General features: G+C 40.4%; 1 protein-coding gene across 3 annotated transcripts in view; it reads right to left on the bottom strand.

The window, feature by feature from the left end:
* Positions 1–14,493, bottom strand: part of LOC149462135 (S-adenosylhomocysteine hydrolase-like protein 1) — a 461,588-nt gene that overhangs the window by 256,600 nt on the left and 190,495 nt on the right. For all 3 annotated transcript variants that reach the window (XM_089677371.1, XM_089677372.1, XM_089677373.1), the window contains exon 7: positions 12,316–12,422. In XM_089677371.1, coding sequence (XP_089533497.1) covers positions 12,316–12,422 — 107 coding nt within the window. The remainder of the gene's footprint in view (positions 1–12,315; positions 12,423–14,493) is intronic.

Here is a 14,493-nt window from a genome sequence, read left to right as displayed (position 1 = left end):
ATATGCTTTAGAAAATGTAATTTTAAATTTAAGAGAGTCTTCTGCCAAAGTCTGTAATAAGTCTAGCATTTCTATAGAAGGTACTTCCTCACCAATTGTACATAGCAGCAATTGTCGCAGTCAGTCTGTCACATCGCTGTGTCTCCCCTGCTCATCATCAATTGCAGGTGACTTAATCTGTCTAGCAAAATTAACAGGAGCTCACAGATGAAATATATGATGGTGTTGATCATTTGACAGGCTATTACGATTTGCATAGGATCTGAATACATCTGCATTGCAAAAAGCACCTGCCTTTGAGTCATAAGCAGGAATGTCTTAAATGTTTCATTATTTGGTCATGTATTTGCAACTTTAGTTTCAGTTTTACATAATAATTCTTTTTTTGTTTAAATCACAGTAACCAAATACATTTTTAAACTCTAACTTGCTTTTTCTGGCCAATTCATAAATAAATTCCATAATTTTTACTCACCATAATCAGATGATTTTCTTGTATCAGCCAGCTCAGTAACTGGACCTCTTGTCCATGTCTGATGAAACACAAACGCCTCTGGTTTTCTTGGCTCACAAACATCTTTTCCCGAGAATTGATTGATCATGAAATTGTGTTGGTCTCCCTCCTGAGCAATAGTCAGGAAACCATAAAATGGAAAAAATGATCATAGTGGCTGGCTCACCAAAATGTAAAATATAGCGACACTTCTAATATTTTAAGTGTCTTAGATGTTTATGTAATATTAGTTCAATTGCCAGGCTGAATTAAAGTGTGATTTTATTGTATTACACAATGGCAGCAACATGAAATTAATGCAAAAGATACAACAAATTACAGTTCAGTGTAATAAAAACAAAAATACAAAAAATAAAAACAGAAGTTACAAAAATGTGATAAGCTTTAGAATAATATTGTGATTCTTGCCTGTTTCGCAAAGTGTGTAAAAAGAAGATGAGAGGTGTCTACAGAGAGGAAAAAAAACAACTTTTGAAGACAGTATGTAGGCCTAAGTAAACATGTCTGTGTGTCGGCATGAGTGTGTCAGTGTATGTAGGTGCCCTGACCACGTGGGTGGTCTCTGCTTTGTACTCTAAGTTTTAATACAGCCTACAATACAGTAATTTCCTTATACAGTCTGTGCTAAATGTATTGTAACCTTTTAGTATATGCTCTAAATATGTATGCTTTTTAGCTGACATTACTTCACAGAAACATACAACAGTATGCTAAAACAAGTACACACACACTTGAGAATATGCTATAACAAACTAATCCTAACTATATTAAAATCTGTACTGCATTTCATTGTTAATGCTTAACCCCATACCAATTCAAGTATTTTAGTCTTGATAACTTTCTGGCCCACTGAGCTCTCAGTTACAGAATTAATACATATAAAATAATACATAATACACATAAAATAACTGTAGTACAATTTAGGCTCCATGTAAACTAGCATTTTTTAGAAGCTCAAAAAGTGCTAGAAAAAAAAACCCACTGGATGAAAAATACTGATAATAGCATTTTTGTGCCAGCTTGCAGTAGTGTTTTAGTAGTGTTTAGAAGCAGTCACGTTTTATTAGCTGTTTTACAGTATATGAAGGAAAAAAAACGTTAGGAAAAAAAGCTGTTAGGAGCGTTTTAGTAGCATTTAGGAGCATTGAGTTTTTTTCCTGCCAGAAAAATGCTCTCAAAAATTCTACAAAAAATGTTTTTCTGCTCCTAAATGTTGAAGCTTGAAAAAGGCTTCTAGCATAAAATAGTATGCATGAACACATAAGATAACACAACTGGCTTCTAGGAGCAGAAAAAACATGCTCATAATAGCTTCTAGGAGCTTAAAAAAATGCTAGTGTGCATGAAACCTTAAAATGCAGTCCAAAATACAGACGTCTGTAGTAATAGTTAATATTAATAAAAGCCAAATAATAAAGGGATTCTTTACTGTTCTAGGAAAGAGGATTATTTGATACATGCTAATGTTATGAGGAAGAGATTCATTGAAAAGGGTTATGAGGCTGAAATGCTGGATGCTATTATTTCACAGGTTAAGAAGGTGGATAAAAGTGATATTTTGGTGGAGAGGTTGAGGTCTGAAGACCAGGGGTCTAATAAATTTTCCTGGTCACTGATCAAATCCTTCTCCACACAACATTATGCTATAAAAAAAAAAAAAAAGGCATTGGCATACACTTAAAAATGATAGAATCTTAGGTTCGGTGTTGCCCAATAGACCTTAAGTTATATTTAGGGGAGTTCATTCCTTGAGGGATCAGGTTGCCCCCTAATGGTTTGGATATACCACTCAGACCTTGCTTTTTTTCATAATTTTATGGGTTTTTACCCATGTGTCAAGTTGCTCAGGTTAACCACTTGAGCTCCTGAGGATTTACCCCCCTTAATGACCAAGCCTTTTTTTGCTGTTTGGCGCTGCACTAATTCAAATGGTAATTGCGCGGTCATGCAATGCTGTACCCAAACGAAATTTACATCTTTTTTTCACACAAATAGAGCTTTCTTTTGATGGTATTTTATCACTTTATCGCTTTTTATTTTTTGCGCTATAAACAAAAAAAAACGAAAATTTTGAAAAAAAAACAATATTTTCTACTTTCAGCTATAAAAAATATATCGTAAACTCAAAGTTAGTAAATTAAAGCCAAAATGTATTCTGCTACATGTTTTTGGTAAAAAAATCCCAATAAGTGTATATGGATTGCTTTGTGTGAAAGTTATAGCATCTACAAACTATGGTATAGATACTGTAATTTATGCCTTTTTTTGCTATACAGCGCTGCACTAATTCAAATGATAATTGCGCGGTCATGCAATGCTGTACCCAAACGAAATTTACATCTTTTTTCACACAAATAGAGCTTTCTTTTGGTGGTATTTTATCACCTGTGCGCTTTTTATTTTTTGCGCTATAAACAAAAAAACACGAAAAATTTTGAAAAAAAAACAATATTTTCTACTTTCAGCTATAAAAAAAATATATCGTAAAATCAAAGTTAGTCATAAATTTAAGCCAAAATGTATTCTGCTACATGTTTTTGGTAAAAAAAAATCCCAATAAGTGTATATTGATTGCTTTGTGTGAAAGTTCTAGTGTCTACAAACTATGGTATAGATACTGTAATTTATGCCTTTTTTTGCTATACAGCACTGCACTAATTCAAATGATAATTGCGCGGTCATGCAATGCTGTACCCAAACAAAATTTACGTCCTTTTTTTCACACAAATAGAGCTTTCTTTTGGTGGTATTTGATCACCTGTGCGCTTTTTATTTTTTGCGCTATAAACAAAAAAAAAAACATGAAAATTTTGAAAAAAAAACAATTTTCTTTCAGCTATAAAAAATATATCGTAAACTCAAAGTTAGTCATAAATTTAAGCCAAAATGTATTCTGCTACATGTTTTTGGTAAAAAAAAATCCCGTGCATTAGTGGGCAAACTGGCGCTATCTGGGAGGGGCGCTAACACTATCAGAAGTCACCAGTGACACTAATACAGTGATCAGTAAAAATCTGTTCACTGTAATCAATGACACTGGTGACAGGGCAGTGAAGGGGTTAACTGGGGTGGGGTGGGATCAAGGGGTTAAATGGGATTACTGGTGTACTGGCGGGCAAACTGTCGCTATCTGGGAGGGGCGCTAACACTATTGGAAGTCGCCAGTGACACTGATACAGTGATCAGTAAAAATTGGTTCACTGATCAGTGACACTGGTGACAGGGCAGTGAAGGGGTTAACTTGGGGGGGGTGATCAAGGGGTTAAACGGGATTACTGGTGTACTGGTGGGCAAACTGGCGCTATCTGGGAGGGGCGCTAACACTATCGGAAGTCGCCAGCGACACTGATACAGTGATCAGTAAAAATCGGTTCACTGATAAGTGACACTGGTGACAGGGCAGTGAAGGGGTTAACTTGGGGGGGGTGATCAAGGGGTTAAACGGGATTACTGGTGTACTGGTGGGCAAACTGGCGCTATCTGGGAGGGGCGCTAACACTATCGGAAGTCGCCAGCGACACTGATACAGTGATCAGTAAAAATCGGTTCACTGATAAGTGACACTGGTGACAGGGCAGTGAAGGGGTTAACTGGGGGGGGGGGGCGATCAGGGGGTTAAATGTGTCCTAGCGTGTTCTAACTGTGGGTATGTGCTGTTTTACTCACTTTTTGTATGTCTTCTTCTCTGTCTGGAACGGAATGTGTCCAGGCAGAGAAGAATGACATCATATCCTGTCCTGTGTAAATGTCAACACAGGACAGGATAGGACAGGGAGCGATCATCTGATTTCAGCCAGACATCACTGGCTGAAATTGAATGATTGATCCCTCCGGGATCAAATGGTGTCACCCGCGGGTCGGCGGGAGCGCGCGCACCCCCTGCCGGCGAAAAAGTCGGGAGCGCGTAGCGCGTTTTAAAACGTGCTTTTGCATCCCAGTGCTGCCCTGCACACGTATATATGCGGCAGCAAGTGGTTAATCACTGCTGCGGCTGAAAAATCTGTTTCTTTGCCTCCTCAGTTACCAATAAAATGTATACTATCCAGTCTTTTATAACATGTTTGTCTACTCATGTAGTGTACATGTTACAGCACCCATGTGGTCTTCAATATGTGGGTAGGACCACACGGGCATTGGTAATATTGAAGGGTATTCAGAGGACACAGTGTTTACAAACACTATGCTGTGGCACATAAATACTCCTCTGATATAATCTGTATGGGATTGAAAATGTATCCCTTGTTGGAGAGGTAACGCCCCATGGATGGAAGTGTCTTGTTGTGAGACCAAATGGATTTATAATCTGAAGGTTTATTCCCCATAAGTTTTAAAACATTGATTGTGATATCAGTGCCATTATCAACAATAGCAAATATTCTCCTTCTATCTGCTCTGATTTTTAAGATTGGTTTTAGATGTTATTGATTTTATTGACTTTAATTTCTAATAATTTTTTTCTTTCATTGTGTATTTTGTATTGGTATTGTATATTTAGAATTATATTATATGGAGTTATGCACTAACATTTTTACATCTAATTGCAGACATGAATACAGTATATGCAATTTTGTTTAAATCATGACTTTAAATATTATATTTTAATCTATAACAATCAGTGTGAACAATATAATAGATCATAAAGTGTCCGAAGAAAAAAACCGTGATGGAAACAGGAAACTGCAGATATAACCCAGGTGACACCATCCACTCTCATGCAAAGCTTACCAGAAGGAATGTGACCCCCTACTAAGAGTGGTCAATAAGCGCTCTTTAAGATAGTAAAGCTGACATCATGGAAAGGTGTATAATCCTTTCAATGAGGATATTAAACTCGGAGAGTTTAATATATAAAATTGCACTTACATGGTATCATAAAAAACGAGCATATAGGAAAAACACCAAAGAGAAGAGTTCTTTTCAAGGACAAAGACGGCTGACAGCCAGGGCTACCCATGAGTGGAAGCGAGTGCGCGTGGCTCCACCCTACAAGTTTCGTCTTATATGATGTCACCAGAGGCACGCACACACGACAATCTTCACATTTACATAAGAGAAGGCAGAGGAGGATCAGCGCCATTGGCTAAACAGGTACCAGGGGGAAGGACCCAATCACTTGTAACTTGTTCCACTAATACCTAAATTGAGTCACTATAGATCAGGGGTGGGCAAACTTTTTGACTTGAGGGCCGCAATGGGTTCATATATTGGACCCGGGGGCCGGACCAAGAGTAGATGAATGATGTGTATGTGTCATCCATAGTAAGTATAGTAATATTCCCCCATAGTGAGCATAGTAATTCATCCCCCATATAGTAATTCATCCCCCCTATAGTAATTCATCCCCCATATAGTAATTCATCCCCCCTATAGTAATTCATCCCCCATATAGTAATTCATCCCCCATATAGTAATTCATCCCCCATAGTAATTCATCCCCCATATAGTAATTCATCCCCCATATAGTAATTCATCCCCCATATAGTAATTCATCCCCCATAGTAATTCATCCCCCATATAGTAATTCATCCCCCATAGTAATTCATCCCCCATATAGTAATTCATCCCCCATAGTAATTCATCCCCCATATAGTAATTCATCCCCCATATAGTAATTCATCCCCCATAGTAATTCATCCCCCATATAGTAATTCATCCCCCATATAGTAATTCATCCCCCATATAGTAATTCATCCCCCATAGTAATTCATCCCCCCTATAGTAATTCATTCCCCATATTAATTCATCCCCCATATTAAGTCCCCAAGTCCCCCCTGTGTCAATTCACTTACCTTTGCTCCGCGCGTTCCTCTCGCCGTGTTCCCGCGCCGTTCCGGTGTAGCATGAAAATCTGTCTCCCTCGACGTATCTGCGCATGTGCCAGTTTCAGGCATTAGCAGCCGATCGGCGATCTCCGGCACATGCGCAGATATGTCGAGGGGGACAGATCCTCATAGGAGACAGATTTTCATGCTACACCGGTCTTCAGGGCAGACTGTGAGAGAAGGCTAGCGGGAGCCTAGCTCCGCGGGCCGGATTAAAAGGTCCACCGGGCCGTATACGGCCCGCGGGCCGTAGTTTGCCCATTGCTGCTATAGATGCATAACTTAAATACTCTACAGTGCCATCTTGTGATGGAAAAGGGAAAATAAACAGAAGTAACGAAATATATATAACCACAGCACCATCATGTTTTTCACAACGCCATCTTGTGGTGGAAAAAAGTGCAAAAATATAAAAAAAATTATAAAGGGTATAGAACTACATTAATATGACCCAAACCTGCATGTTCTACAACAGGGCTCAAAATTTCAAGTCCTGATCTACTATCCAGGCCTTAGGAGTTACTCGTCCCCATTTGCCCCACCAAACCCCTACCCTACCACATCTTTAATCCCTTCCCTAAACACACCCTCATAAAATCTCTCATAAAATGACACGGTTACATGTTTTATGCAGAATAAAGTTATAAAAATAAATATATACCCCCTTCCCCACAACCATGTCCTCTACCCCCTTTTCACCCCCCCCAGCCATGGGGGGGTGAAAGGAAAAGAAAGGGGTGTAAGAGAAAAAGAGGGGGGGTAGGTGATCAGTATTTCTGCTACTCACAATTATGGCACCGTCCCCCCATAATTTGATGTTATAATGAGCACACAACCCCCCCTCTTAGAACACATGGTCTCCATTATGCTACAATGCACCCCCCCAAGAACACATACAGGGCCTCCCCACTACATAAAGTGAATACAGAGCCCCCATCACCACCACCGCACACACACACAAGCGCCCACACACACACACGTCTCCCCTCTGGCTCTTTCAGCCTGTCACATTCCATTTTTTTTTAGCACTCCGGTCACATACAGTTCTCCCCCTTCCTCCCACATGCTGAGTTCTCACCAGTCTGTGAAATGTCCTCCTCCTTGGGCTCGGTCAGTCTCTCTCTACTCTCCCCGGACCGGATTCGGAGCACGCTTGCACAATCCATCCTCCGGCCCTCCCCATCCTTTCAGGAGCCTGTCATAGTACCTCCTAAGGACCCTGGGCCCTCGGGTAGTGTGTGAGTGTCTGAAAGCTTAGTCCACCCCTGGCGTTAGCACCCCGCTCTGGCTGTCTGATCAATCTGGCCCTCACGTTATTTTCACTCGCCAAATGCAAGCAGGAAATTTCAAGGCCTGGTCTACAATACCACCTTGTGATGAGAAAAGAGGGGTAACTAAAGCTCCAAAAATAAAAATTAAAAGTAAAAAAGAGAAACAAATCTAAATACTTTATTAAAAAGTTATATGGCAGACAAAAAAAAATTAAAATGTAAAAACTTGTAATTAAAATAAAAATAATAATAAAAAGCAATCCTTAATAAGATACAATAAAAGGAGGAAGATGACAAATATTGAGAAAAATGGCACAAAGACACATCTTAAACATATAGTAACTCTATGCACATCAATATGACATATTCCAATAATAAAATTAAAGATGTAAATGAGTCTCTCTTTCAAAGACCATCTGGATATGCAAGCTGGTGTTAATACAATGCCTTGAAAAAGTATTCATACCCCTTGAAAATTTCCACATTTTGTCATGATACAACCAAAAATGTAAATTTATTTTATTGGGGTTTTATGTGATATACCAACACAAAGTGGCACATAATTGTGAAGTGGAAAGAACATAATAAATGTTTTTCAAAATTCTTTACAAATAAATATCTGAAAAGTGTAGCGTGCATTTGTATTCAGCTCCCTTTACTCTGATACCCCTAACTAAAATCTAGTGGAACCAATTGACTTCAGAAATTACTACTTTGCAAATAATGTGCAATTTAATCACAGTATAACTACAGCTGTTCTGTGAAGCCCTCAGAGGTTTGTTAGTAAACAAATAGCATCATGAAGGCCAAGGAACACACCAGACAGGTCAGGGATAAAGTTGTGGTAAAGTTTAAAGCAGGGTTAGGTTATAAAAAATATCCCAAGTTTTGAACATCTCATGGAGCACTGTCCAATCCATCATCTGAAAATGGACAGCGTATGGAACAACTACAAACCTACCAAGACATGGTTTTCCACCTACACTGACAGGCCGGGCAAGGAGAGCATTATTCAGAGAAGCAGCCAAGAGGCCCAGGTAACTCTGGAGGAGCTTCAAAAGATCACCAGTTCAGGAGCGAGAATCCGTGCACAGGACAATTATTAGTCGTGCACTCCATAAATCTGTCCTTTTTGGAAGAGTGACAAGAAGAAAGCCATTGTTGAAAGAAAGCCATAAGAAGTCCCATTTGCAGTTTGCAAGAAGCCATGTGGGGGACAAAGCAAACATGTGGAAGAAGGTGCTCTGGTCAGATGAGACCAAAATTGAACTTTTTGGCCTAAAAGCAGAATGCTATGTGTGGCGGAAAACTAACACTGCACATCACCCTGAACACACCATCCCAACATGAAACATGGTGGTGGCAGCATCATGTTGTGGGGTTGCTTTTCTTCAGCAGGGACAGGGAAGCTAGTTAGAGTCCGCAAAAGACTTGAGACTGGGGTGGAGGATCACCTTCCAGCAGGACAACGACCCTAAATATACAGCCAGAACTACAATGGAATGTATTAGATAAAAGCATATTCACATGTTAGAATGGCCCCTTTCGCCACCCCTCTCCCTTGTAAGTAAGATCATGCCTTATGCCAAAAATAATTGTGAGACATACAAAACTGACGTAAATGCAAAACAAAACTTTTCTTGGGAGCAAGGATAGCATCATGATTTAGAAAAAATGCACAGCTTCAAAACCCAAATGTGAAATGGTCGAATAAAGAGGCTACATCGGCCATCAACAGCAGGTAGCTAGACTTCCACAAAATGTTAATGACATGTTTGGCATCCTTCAGAAAGGAAGAGGTAGCCATCGCCAGTGGTTGCAGGTAATGGTCTATGTATTTATCAGCTCTAGCAGTGATGAAATCTATATCACTGATGATGGGTCTCCCTGGGGGTTCTCTCTAAACCCTTGCATATTTTGGCAAAACAGTACATGGTTGGTGACCTAGGAGCAAGTGGGACCAAAAAATCTCTTTCTTATTTAGGATACCAGTTTTGAAACCATTATCCACCATCCTCTTAAGCTTTTTTTATATCGGAAGACAGGATCAGATGTTAAAGAAACATAATTTCTAGGCTCCTTTCCATGATGTCAGCTTTATAATCTTAAAAGAGCTTACTGACCACTCTTAGTAGGGGGTCACATTCCTTCTGGTAAGCCTTGCATGAGAGTGGATGATGTCACCTGGGCAGTTTCCTGCTTCCATCACAGCATGTGAGACTGACTAGTTGATTATTTGCATTTTTCTACTTTTAAACTTTTTCTGATAAAGGACATAAAGGACACTTTATGATCACTTGTGTATACGGTATATACATCTATTATTGTAAGGGAACCCCGGTGAGACGATTGGCGAATAGAAGTGCGCATGCACACAGAAATGCGCGATCGCGCACTCGCACAGTGAAGATTGGCGCCAGACGGACTATTTAAAAAGGTGCCTCTGCCTGTATTGAGTGCTGACTGGTCATTAGCTGTTCCCCGTTTCCTGCTCGTTCCTGTGTGATTTCCTTGTTGCTGACCCGGCTTGTTCCTGACCTGACTGATTACTCTCCCGCTTGATACTTGTTCCTGACTTTGGCTCTGCTCCTGACTTTGGCTTGCTTATGATTTGGTACCTCGCTGTCCGCCTGTTGATGACCCCAACTATTCCTATGATATTGCTCCTGTCTCCCATCCCAGCTTCCTGCCTTGCTCTGGTGCACGCCTGGTGATCTACCATACCAGCTCTGCATATCACTACTGTTCCTGAATCAGAGGTTCATCAGTCTTCCAAAGTCTCCAGCTGCAAGAGCTGCAAACAACATCTGCTGGCGCTCTTGCCCCCCTGGTCCCTAGACATACTCTGTTCCACTTCCAGTGGGGTTAGGGCTAGTGACACAAGTGAAGCTGACCTCGTCATTTCAGTCTCCAATCAGGTACGTGACAATTATATTGTTCACACTGATTGTTATATGTTAAAATAGGTTCTAAGTAACTGGTTTCTTTAGTGCTGCGCTGTTAATATACACATTTATGCTAAATGCCTAGTGTCAGGGCATAGTGCCTACCTGCTATAATATATTTATTTTCACTCTAAGAGCTGATTTTTCTTTTGCAATTATACAAAAGTGTAAATGTAAAGTAATTATAAATTTCCTCAAGCTGGCACAAGTAACAGTATTTAGTAATCAGAAGCCAGTTTGAATTCAGAAAGAGGCTTGGTCCTTCTGTGGTGTCCATCTTATATCTAGAATGTGGCTTGGTACTGAGGCGGCCATTTTTGATTCAGATCAAGGTATTTAGCGTTAGAAGCCATTTTTTAATAAAGAATGGAAGTGTCCCAAGAGGTGGAATTAGGCCAATTTCTGTATACAGTGCTGTTTTATCTCCTACTCATGTGAGTGCAGTTTTAGTTTTTTAATAAAATCCTTGGCAGATTTACACTATATGGAGCATGGGTCTCCTCTATTTTTCTCTGAGCGTGGTTTTGAGAGGGACTTGGAGAAAGATCAGATTGCTAAAAAGGAATTTGAGAGTACTATTTGGGCCATGTCTGTATATGACAGAGTGTCTTAACCGCTTCCCGACTGCCATATAGCAGAAGTAGTGCTACAGGGCGGCAGGGATGCGCAAAATCACACACACATATATATATATATAAATTATTTTGTATTTCTGGGTAGGGGGTACACGCTCCCTATACGCGCTGTTCCTTGGCATGTCAATCACCGGGTCCCGGCCGTCGATCCTTGACCGGGACTCGGTGATAGTCGGCGGAGCTGACAGGGGTGATATCTGTATGTAAACAATACTATTTGTGGGGGGGGAAAAAAAAAAGGACATACAATTTTATTTATGCACAACGTTGCATGGCCGGACAATTCTCAGTTAAAGTAACACAGCGCCGTATCGCAAAAAATGGCCTGCTCAGGAAGGGGGGATCCTCTGGAGGACACGTGTTTAAAGTGAACCTGTGTTAAGCCTGCAACCCATGGGTGGTTCCTTAAGAGTGTCATTGCAATGGATCTGCATAATATACGCCATACATGACCTTTCTATAATTTGAAGGTCATGCAGTTCTGGAAAGCCACACATGATATATCTGAGGTGGAGGCTGACTCACTGGCATGTGATACACTTTATATAAAGTTTTCTGAAGGATTTAGTCACAGTGGCAAAAAAATCCAGCACCAACAAAAAAAACTCTTGTCTTAGAAATTTTATAAAATTAAATTGGGTACAGTAATGCACAGCCAAGTAATTGTCAAACTATCACAGCACTGAAAACTAAAACATGGCCTGGTAATGAAGGGTATATATAGTCTAGTATTCAAGTAAAGAGTTACTGACAAAACAAGGTAAAAATAGTAAAAAAAAGCCTAAGGCTAAGTTCACATCTGTGTGGGTGCTGCCACTGAGGATTCGCACAAAAACCTGTGCAGCAGCAGCACCACCCACACGGAGGAATACGGACACACGGGCGGGTGCCATTAATTCTAATGGCACGCCGCCCACACTGGAAATCGCAACCATACTGGGAACATAGATTCCCATGCGGGCTGCGTTTTCAGAAGTGCAGGGACTTCTTCCCTGCGTATCCCTGGGCACGGGAGTCCGTTCAAATGAATGGGCTCTCGTGCCCGCGTAAACTGCAGATATGTGAACCAGGGGTTAGGCCTGGTTCACACTATTGCAATTTCAGATTGCAAGCTTCAATCTAACTCACCTGTGCACTCCAGTCACACTTTCCTCCACAATGCCACGAATCTTTTTATACACATTTGGATATTTCTTGTAAACCCAGTGAGTCAAATCTCCTCCATCATCAAGGATCTAGGATATAAAAAAAAAGTATTTAGAAAACACTATTTTACTCTATTTATATAGTAGCATTAGAAGAAATCTCATGCAAAAAGCAAAAAAACAAAAAAAAAAAAAAAAACACATTTTCAAGCAATTAAGCAGTTACCCCCCAAACGTAGAAGCTTCGCTTTTCTGCCTCTTCTCTCCCTCCGCTGCCACATTTGGCACCTTATGGGGGAGCAGGTACCTGGTTTTGACCACACCAAACTGAGCCAGAATTTCTGCACACACAGCCACCTGGGACACTTCCAAGTTCCCAGAGGACTGCTGCCCATTCACAAAGTGCAGCATGCTTTGCACATGCGCAGTAGGAGACCGGCTGTGAAGCCGCAAGGCTTCACTGTTGGTTTCCCTTAGTCAAGATGGTGGCACCAGCACCCGACAGCCAACTGAAGAATCGGCTCAGGGTTAGGATACCACTGGATGCATGGACAGGTAAGTGCCCTACTATTAAATGCCAGCAGCCACAGTAATTGTAGCTGCTGACTTAACTTTTTTTATGGGAGGTGGCAGGGGGCTGGAACTCCGCTTTAACATCTGAAACCTTTGACAGTACATTACCAACATAGCACCCATTACCATCTGCATTATTCATTATAATTCTCCAGATTTCAACAGTATAAAGCTTTCAGTTTTTAAATTGGACTAGATGTAAAGACCCTAGTTGCAGTTGCACCTTCTGTAAACTAATCTTTGAGGCATAAAAGTTTAAGCATACAGAACATTACAATCACTCAAAAGCCTAAGGGCCGTGCCAGGTATAAAGTTAGGGCTAAATTCTCAGAGATGGAAAAAAACTCTTCCAGTGAATTAATCCATTTTTTGCACAATGTTTTTATATGCGATTAACAACATGCAATCAATCTACCATCATTTTCTTCTCTGAGATGGCTTTTGCAATTCAAAATGTATGCAGCAGCTGTGATTCTGGCTGTCATAGTTATCTTGTCCTTGAGGGCACATAGAAAGCTACAATGAGTGTGAGTTCACCCACATAACACAATAGGGGTATGTTGGGGGGTTTTTGGCTTCTTACTCAAACACTTGAAGAAGTTTTAAATTTTTTTAAATACTTCAGCATGTCAAAAGCTTCTTTTGATGCTTCTGGCATGTCAAAAGCTTTTTGTACATTTTCTCCACACATCTGTAAGATTTTATGGACACATAGTATTTTTAAGTACCTTAGCCAATTGTGTATAATAATATTGAGAAACTTTATGTGTCCAGGAACAGAGGAGATCTGTTCCACTTGCACAGGATTTTCTGCTAGAGGATTGACGTGTAAAAGAGACTGATTAGAAGAAGAAGACCACTAAGTCTAACACCCTCACAGAGGAAGGAAGACTCCTGACATGATCCTGACGTTTGTGAGGTTTCCCAACAGTAGAAAGAGCCTTGTAGGATTGGTGTCCAGATACTCCAGATGAAGGGTTGAAGTCAGGCTGAACGTCTTGGTGTTTAGGATCCAACTGAAGTCCAACAAGGTACACAACTATCTGAACGTTGTCTTACAAAGTCTATTGGGATTCTTCTAAGGTGAAGAACAACAAGACCTTTGTGAATACTTGAGGATCAAATGCAGACTCAAATGGGAAGAACCACAAATTGGTAATGGTCGTGTCTTAGTATCCCTGACAAATTGGGATATGAAGACATGCATATTTAATAATTCCAGTAAGTCTCCAGTTCAGATTGTTCGGCCTGCTGCGGTCTTTGCACCCCATATCTGACCCCTGGAGTGTCTTCCCCCCCCACCTTGGATTCAAAAGAAGCTTTCCCCTGTGGATTGAAGGGCTCACTGCTGTCTGGTGCATAATGGTCTATTTTGTAAGTGCTAAACTCTAACAATATTTAATTGAGTTTGTTGTTCGTGATTTTCTGTTTGTCTAAGTATATGTATCTCTTTTAGATATGTAATTAGCCCAAGGAATCGACTGTCATCGCAAAACATGTCGGGCATTCTCTTCAGTCTTTGAATGTTCCTTGCCCCCCACAGGATTACTTCGGTGGCAACTTCTACGCTGTATCACTGGTTGTCATC

The sequence above is a fragment of the Staurois parvus genome, unplaced genomic scaffold (assembly GCF_062004578.1).
Source record: "Staurois parvus isolate SC_StPar_1 unplaced genomic scaffold, SC_StPar_1.0 ptg000185l, whole genome shotgun sequence".
Classification (NCBI taxonomy): domain Eukaryota; kingdom Metazoa; phylum Chordata; class Amphibia; order Anura; family Ranidae; genus Staurois; species Staurois parvus.
This window is presented reverse-complemented; position numbering and strand designations above follow the sequence as displayed.